General features: G+C 48.9%; 1 protein-coding gene across 1 annotated transcript; it reads right to left on the minus strand.

Moving 5' to 3' along the window:
- Nucleotides 1-1,033: 1,033 nt before the first annotated feature.
- Nucleotides 1,034-1,889, minus strand: LOC306758073 (transcriptional activator Myb-like; the record flags this gene model as incomplete). Its single annotated transcript, XM_079243289.1, has 4 exons — nt 1,034-1,116; nt 1,186-1,376; nt 1,447-1,667; nt 1,740-1,889. The coding sequence occupies 4 exons, from the start codon at nt 1,887-1,889 to the stop codon at nt 1,034-1,036; spliced, it is 645 nt and encodes a 214-aa protein (XP_079099415.1).
- Nucleotides 1,890-8,337: the final 6,448 nt, after the last annotated feature.

Raw genomic sequence — 8,337 nt, forward strand, 5'->3', positions numbered from 1 at the left:
AGATGTGACAGGTGATTACAGGTGATTACAGATGTGACAGATGTGACAGGTGATTACAGGTGTGACAGATGTGACAGATGTGACAGGTGATTACAGATGTGACAGGTGATTACAGATGTGACAGGTGATTACAGGTGATGACAGATGTGACAGATGTGACAGGTGATTACAGGTGATGACAGGTGTGACAGATGTGACAGATGTGACAGGTGATTACAGATGTGACAGATGTGACAGGTGATTACAGATGTGACAGGTGATTACAGGTGATGACAGATGTGACAGATGTGACAGGTGATTACAGGTGATTACAGATGTGACAGATGTGACAGGTGATTACAGATGTGACAGGTGATTACAGATGTGACAGGTGATTACAGGTGTGACAGATGTGACAGATGTGACAGGTGATTACAGATGTGACAGATGTGACAGGTGATTACAGATGTGACAGGTGATTACAGGTGATGACAGATGTGACAGATGTGACAGGTGATTACAGGTGATTACAGATGTGACAGATGTGACAGGTGATTACAGATGTGACAGGTGATTACAGATGTGACAGGTGATTACAGGTGTGACAGATGTGACAGATGTGACAGGTGATTACAGATGTGACAGATGTGACAGGTGATTACAGATGTGACAGATGTGACAGGTGATTACAGATGTGACAGTTGATTACAGGTGATGACAGATGTGACAGATGTGACAGGTGATTACAGGTGATTACAGATGTGACAGGTGATTACAGGTGTGACAGATGTGACAGGTGATTACAGGTGATTACAGATGTGACAGATGTGACAGATGTGAAAGGTGATGACAGATGCAGTCTGTGTGATAACTTACGTGGCTCATGCTCAGACTGTTGATGGACAGGTCGGACGGCATCACTATGTAGTTTTTAGGATGTGAGGTCACTTCCTCTGGGTCGCAGGTCAACAGGTCGTTGTTCTGTGATGATTCAGATCAGAGCAGCGGTGTTCAGAAGAAACACACACATTTCTGATGATGAAACAGGCTGTATTTAGAGAAGAATAAAACTCGCTACCATCTCCATCAGCTCCATCGATGCCGCCAGTTTGCACATGGTCAAAGATGAACCGTAACCTGACGACACAGAGACACAGGCGGAGCAGGGATGGGTGGAGCTATTGTTGTATCTGCACGCGCTCTGACCGCAACAGGTGCATTCGTCTTTGGGTGAGTGTAGCGGGACCTTGGCTGTGCTGGGGGGGGCGCGTGTCGGGGATTTAGGTCTGCAGGAAGACCCGGTAGACGTGTGGGTCTGCAGGAAGTGGAGGTATCCCTCCTTGTCCACCTTCCTCTTTAGGGTAGAATTCCAGTGGTTTTTAATGGAGTTATCGGTCCTGAAAACACACGTTAGCGTCACACACCTGTAATCAGGTAACCTGCAGTAAGCAGGGGTCCCGACCGCACCTGCCAGGCAGCAGCTTGGAGATGTCTGCCCAGCGGTTCCCCACCAGCCTGTGGGCCTGGCAGACAATGCGGTCCTCCTCCAGAGTCCAGTTGCTCTTCTTCACAGCCGGGTTCAGGTGGTTGTGCCAGCGCTCGCGGCACTGCTTCCCATTACGGGTGTGCAGGTGTTTGGCGATTAGCGACCAGCGCTTCACGCCAAACTTCTGGACCAGCTCCACCACCTGTTCAGGAAGGGACATCAAGTCAGTGACAGTAGCGCAGCAGGTGAGGGCTGCTCTCAGGTTAGTGCTTACCTGCTGGTCCTCCTCCTGGGTCCACGGACCCTTCACCAGTTCTGGGTTCTTGATCTGCTGCCAGCGGCGCTGACACTGCAGCTGCGACCTTTGACCCTGACAGAGAACAGGTTGTGATTTGGGTTCTGGTTCAGGAATAGAGGCCCACATGTGGACTGAGGGAGCTCACCCTGAACTGGAGAGCAACCCATGACCAGCTGTTGGATCCAAACTCCTTCACCAAGTGCTGCAGCTTCTCATCCTGTGGAAGAAAAGCAGTTCTTCATGATCATCATCATCATCATCTTCATCTTCATCTTCATCATGAGTGAGGACTGGAACCAGGAGTGGACTCTGAGCCGTACCTCCTCTTTGGTCCATCCGAGCTTCTGGATCTGGACTTTAGAGCCCAGGACAACAGACCGACTCTTTGAGGTGAGACTGAAAACAGACCAGGATGTAATCAGCTGACGGACAGGTGTGTTTCAGGTGTATTACAGGCGTGTGTCAAGCGTGTTAAAGGCGTGTTTCAGGTGTATTACAGGCGTGTCTCAAGCGTGTTAAAGGCGTGTTTCAGGTGTATTACAGGCGTGTGTCAGGTGTATTACAGGCGTGTGTCAGGTGTATTACAGGCGTGTGTCAAGCGTGTTAAAGGCGTGTGTCAGGTGTATTACAGGCGTGTGTCAAGCGTGTTAAAGGCGTGTGTCAGGTGTATTACAGGCGTGTCAGGTGTATTACAGGCGTGTGTCAAGCGTGTTAAAGGCGTGTTTCAGGTGTATTACAGGCGTGTCTCAAGCGTGTTAAAGGCGTGTTTCAGGTGTATTACAGGCGTGTGTCAGGTGTATTACAGGCGTGTGTCAGGTGTATTACAGGCGTGTGTCAAGCGTGTTAAAGGCGTGTTTCAGGTGTATTACAGGCGTGTGTCAGGTGTATTACAGGCGTGTGTCAAGCGTGTTAAAGGCATGTTTCAGGTGTATTACAGGTGTGTGTCAAGCGTGTTAAAGGCGTGTTTCAGGTGTATTACAGTTGTGTGTCAAGCGTGTTAAAGGCGTGTTTCAGGCGTGTGTCAAGCGTGTGAAAGGCGTGTTTCAGGTGTGTGTCAAGCGTGTTAAAGGCGTGTTTCAGGTGTGTTTCAAGCGTGTTATAGGCGTGTTTCAGGTGTATTACAGTTGTGTGTCAAGCGTGTTAAAGGCGTGTTTCAGGCGTGTGTCAAGCGTGTAAAAGGCGTGTTTCAGGTGTGTGTCAAGCGTGTTAAAGGCGTGTTTCAGGTGTGTTTCAAGCGTGTTATAGGCGTGTGTCAGGTTTATTACAGGCGTGTATCAGGTGTGTGTCAGGCGTGTTTCAGGTGTATTACAGGCGTGTATCAGGTGTATTACAGGCGTGAATCAGGTGTGTGTCAGGCGTGTTTCAGGTGTATTACAGGCGTGTATCAGGTGTGTGTCAGGCGTGTTTCAGGTGTATTACAGGCGTGTATCAGGTGTATTACAGGCGTGTATCAGGTGTGTGTCAGGCGTGTTTCAGGTGTATTACAGGCGTGTGTCAGGTGTGTGTCAGGTGTATTACAGGCGTGTATCAGGTGTGTGTCAGGCGTGTGTCAGGTGTATTACAGGCGTGTGTCAGGTGTATTACAAGCGTGGGTCAAGCTCGTTAAAGGCGTGTGTCAGGCGTGTTTCAAGTGTATTACAGGCGTGTGTCAGGTGTGTGTCAGGTGTATTACAGGCGTGTATCAGGTGTGTGTCAGGCGTGTGTCAGGTGTATTACAGGCGTGTGTCAGGTGTATTACAAGCGTGGGTCAAGCTCGTTAAAGGCGTGTGTCAGGTGTGTGTCAGGTGTGTGTCAGGTGTATTACAGGCGTGTATCAGGTGTGTGTCAGGCGTGTGTCAGGTGTATTACAGGCGTGTGTCAGGTGTATTACAGGCGTGTTTCAGGTGTATTACAGGTGTGTATCAGGTGTGTGTCAGGCGTGTTTCAGGTGTATTACAGGCGTGTGTCAGGTGTGTGTCAGGTGTATTACAGGCGTGTATCAGGTGTGTGTCAGGCGTGTGTCAGGTGTATTACAGGCGTGTATCAGGTGTGTGTCAGGCGTGTTTCAGGTGTATTACAGGCGTGTGTCAAGCGTGTTAAAGGCGTGTTTCAGGTGTATTACAGGTGTGTGTCAAGCGTGTTAAAGGCGTGTTTCAGGTGTATTACAGGCGTGTGTCAGGTGTATTACAGGCGTGTGTCAAGCGTGTTAAAGGCGTGTGTCAGGTGTATTACAGGCGTGTGTCAAGCGTGTTAAAGGCGTGTGTCAGGTGTATTACAGGCGTGTGTCAGGTGTATTACAGGTGTGTGTCAAGCGTGTTAAAGGCGTGTTTCAGGTGTATTACAGGTGTGTGTCAAGCGTGTTAAAGGCGTGTTTCAGGTGTATTACAGGTGTGTGTCAAGCGTGTTAAAGGCGTGTTTCAGGTGTATTACAGGTGTGTGTCAAGCGTGTTAAAGGCGTGTTTCAGGTGTATTACAGGCGTGTGTCAAGCGTGTTAAAGGCGTGTTTCAGGTGTATTACAGGTGTGTGTCAAGCGTGTTAAAGGCGTGTTTCAGGTGTATTACAGTTGTGTGTCAAGCGTGTTAAAGGCGTGTTTCAGGTGTGTGTCAAGCGTGTGAAAGGCGTGTTTCAGGTGTGTGTCAAGCGTGTTAAAGGCGTGTTTCAGGTGTATTACAGTTGTGCGTCAAGCGTGTTAAAGGCGTGTTTCAGGTGTGTGTCAAGCGTGTTAAAGGCGTGTTTCAGGTGTGTTTCAAGCGTGTTATAGGCGTGTGTCAGGTTTATTACAGGCGTGTGTCAGGTTTATTACAGGCGTGTATCAGGTGTGTGTCAGGCGTGTTTCAGGTGTATTACAGGCGTGTATCAGGTGTATTACAGGCGTGAATCAGGTGTGTGTCAGGCGTGTTTCAGGTGTATTACAGGCGTGTATCAGGTGTGTGTCAGGCGTGTTTCAGGTGTATTACAGGCGTGTATCAGGTGTATTACAGGCGTGTATCAGGTGTGTGTCAGGCGTGTTTCAGGTGTATTACAGGCGTGTATCAGGTGTGTGTCAGGCGTGTTTCAGGTGTATTACAGGCGTGTATCAGGTGTGTGTCAGGCGTGTTTCAGGTGTATTACAGGCTTGTGTCAGGTGTATTACAAGCGTGGGTCAAGCTCGTTAAAGGCGTGTGTCAGGTGTGTGTCAGGCGTGTTTCAAGTGTATTACAGGCGTGTGTCAGGTGTGTGTCAGGTGTATTACAGGCGTGTATCAGGTGTGTGCCAGGCGTGTGTCAGGTGTATTACAGGCGTGTTTCAGGTGTATTACAGGCGTGTATCAGGTGTGTGTCAGGCGTGTTTCAGGTGTATTACAAGCGTGTGTCAGGTGTGTGTCAGGTGTATTACAGGCGTGTATCAGGTGTGTGTCAGGCGTGTGTCAGGTGTATTACAGGCGTGTATCAGGTGTGTGTCAGGCGTGTTTCAGGTGTATTACAGGCGTGTGTCAAGCGTGTTAAAGGCGTGTTTCAGGTGTATTACAGGCGTGTGTCAGGTGTATTACAGGCGTGTGTCAAGCGTGTTAAAGGCGTGTGTCAGGTGTATTACAGGCGTGTGTCAAGCGTGTTAAAGGCGTGTTACAGGTGTATTACAGGCGTGTGTCAGGTGTATTACAGGTGTGTGTCAAGCGTGTTAAAGGCGTGTTTCAGGTGTATTACAGGTGTGTGTCAAGCGTGTTAAAGGCGTGTTTCAGGTGTATTACAGGTGTGTGTCAAGCGTGTTAAAGGCGTGTTCCAGGTGTATTACAGGTGTGTGTCAAGCGTGTTTCAGGTGTATTACAGGTGTGTGTCAAGCGTGTTAAAGGCGTGTTTCAGGTGTATTACAGTTGTGTGTCAAGCGTGTTAAAGGCGTGTTTCAGGTGTGTGTCAAGCGTGTTAAAGGCGTGTTTCAGGTGTGTGTCAAGCGTGTTAAAGGCGTGTTTCAGGTGTGTGTCAAGCGTGTTAAAGGCGTGTTTCAGGTGTGTTTCAAGCGTGTTATAGGCGTGTGTCAGGTGTATTACAGGCGTGTGTCAGGTTTATTACAGGCGTGTGTCAGGTTTATTACAGGTGTGTATCAGGTGTGTGTCAGGCGTGTGTCAGGTGTATTACAGGCGTGTGTCGGGTGTATTACAGGCGTGTGTCAAGCGTGTTAAAGGCGTGTTTCAGGTGTATTACAGGCGTGTCTCAAGCGTGTTAAAGGCGTGTTTCAGGTGTATTACAGGCGTGTGTCAGGTGTATTACAAGCGTGTGTCAGGTGTATTACAGGCGTGTGTCAAGCGTGTTAAAGGCGTGTTTCAGGTGTATTACAGGCGTGTGTCAGGTGTATTACAGGCGTGTATCAGGTGTGTGTCAGGCGTGTGTCAGGTGTATTACAGGCGTGTATCAGGTGTGTGTCAGGCGTGTTTCAGGTGTATTACAGGCGTGTTTCAGGTGTATTACAGGCGTGTATCAGGTGTGTGTCAGGCGTGTTTCAGGTGTATTACAGGTGTATTACAGGCGTGTATCAGGTGTATTACAGGCGTGTATCAGGTGTGTGTCAGGCGTGTTTCAGGTGTATTACAGGCGTGTATCAGGTGTGTGTCAGGCGTGTGTCAGGTGTATTACAGGCGTGTGTCAGGTGTATTACAGGCGTGTTTCAGGTGTATTACAGGCGTGTATCAGGTGTGTGTCAGGCGTGTTTCAGGTGTATTACAAGCGTGTGTCAGGTGTGTGTCAGGTGTATTACAGGCGTGTATCAGGTGTGTGTCAGGCGTGTGTCAGGTGTATTACAGGCGTGTATCAGGTGTGTGTCAGGCGTGTTTCAGGTGTATTACAGGCGTGTGTCAAGCGTGTTAAAGGCGTGTTTCAGGTGTATTACAGGCGTGTGTCAGGTGTATTACAGGCGTGTGTCAAGCGTGTTAAAGGCGTGTGTCAGGTGTATTACAGGCGTGTGTCAAGCGTGTTAAAGGCGTGTTACAGGTGTATTACAGGCGTGTGTCAGGTGTATTACAGGTGTGTGTCAAGCGTGTTAAAGGCGTGTTTCAGGTGTATTACAGGTGTGTGTCAAGCGTGTTAAAGGCGTGTTTCAGGTGTATTACAGGTGTGTGTCAAGCGTGTTAAAGGCGTGTTCCAGGTGTATTACAGGTGTGTGTCAAGCGTGTTTCAGGTGTATTACAGGTGTGTGTCAAGCGTGTTAAAGGCGTGTTTCAGGTGTATTACAGTTGTGTGTCAAGCGTGTTAAAGGCGTGTTTCAGGTGTGTGTCAAGCGTGTTAAAGGCGTGTTTCAGGTGTGTGTCAAGCGTGTTAAAGGCGTGTTTCAGGTGTGTGTCAAGCGTGTTAAAGGCGTGTTTCAGGTGTGTTTCAAGCGTGTTATAGGCGTGTGTCAGGTGTATTACAGGCGTGTGTCAGGTTTATTACAGGCGTGTGTCAGGTTTATTACAGGCGTGTATCAGGTGTGTGTCAGGCGTGTGTCAGGTGTATTACAGGCGTGTGTCGGGTGTATTACAGGCGTGTGTCAAGCGTGTTAAAGGCGTGTTTCAGGTGTATTACAGGCGTGTCTCAAGCGTGTTAAAGGCGTGTTTCAGGTGTATTACAAGCGTGTGTCAGGTGTATTACAGGCGTGTGTCAAGCGTGTTAAAGGCGTGTTTCAGGTGTATTACAGGCGTGTGTCAGGTGTATTACAGGCGTGTATCAGGTGTGTGTCAGGCGTGTGTCAGGTGTATTACAGGCGTGTATCAGGTGTGTGTCAGGCGTGTTTCAGGTGTATTACAGGCGTGTTTCAGGTGTATTACAGGCGTGTATCAGGTGTGTGTCAGGCGTGTTTCAGGTGTATTACAGGTGTATTACAGGCGTGTATCAGGTGTATTACAGGCGTGTATCAGGTGTGTGTCAGGCGTGTTTCAGGTGTATTACAGGCGTGTATCAGGTGTGTGTCAGGCGTGTGTCAGGTGTATTACAGGCGTGTGTCAGGTGTATTACAGGCGTGTTTCAGGTGTATTACAGGCGTGTATCAGGTGTGTGTCAGGCGTGTTTCAGGTGTATTACAAGCGTGTGTCAGGTGTGTGTCAGGTGTATTACAGGCGTGTATCAGGTGTGTGTCAGGCGTGTGTCAGGTGTATTACAGGCGTGTATCAGGTGTGTGTCAGGCGTGTTTCAGGTGTATTACAGGCGTGTGTCAAGCGTGTTAAAGGCGTGTTTCAGGTGTATTACAGGCGTGTGTCAGGTGTATTACAGGCGTGTGTCAAGCGTGTTAAAGGCGTGTGTCAGGTGTATTACAGGCGTGTGTCAAGCGTGTTAAAGGCGTGTTACAGGTGTATTACAGGCGTGTGTCAGGTGTATTACAGGTGTGTGTCAAGCGTGTTAAAGGCGTGTTTCAGGTGTATTACAGGTGTGTGTCAAGCGTGTTAAAGGCGTGTTTCAGGTGTATTACAGGTGTGTGTCAAGCGTGTTAAAGGCGTGTTTCAGGTGTGTGTCAAGCGTGTTAAAGGCGTGTTTCAGGTGTGTGTCAAGCGTGTTAAAGGCGTGTTTCAGGTGTGTGTCAAGCGTGTTAAAGGCGTGTTTCAGGTGTGTTTCAAGCGTGTTATAGGCGTGTGTCAGGTGTATTACAGGCGTG

This window comes from Telmatherina bonti (assembly GCF_933228915.1).
Source record: "Telmatherina bonti genome assembly, chromosome: 7".
NCBI classification, from domain to species: Eukaryota; Metazoa; Chordata; class Actinopteri; order Atheriniformes; family Telmatherinidae; genus Telmatherina; species Telmatherina bonti.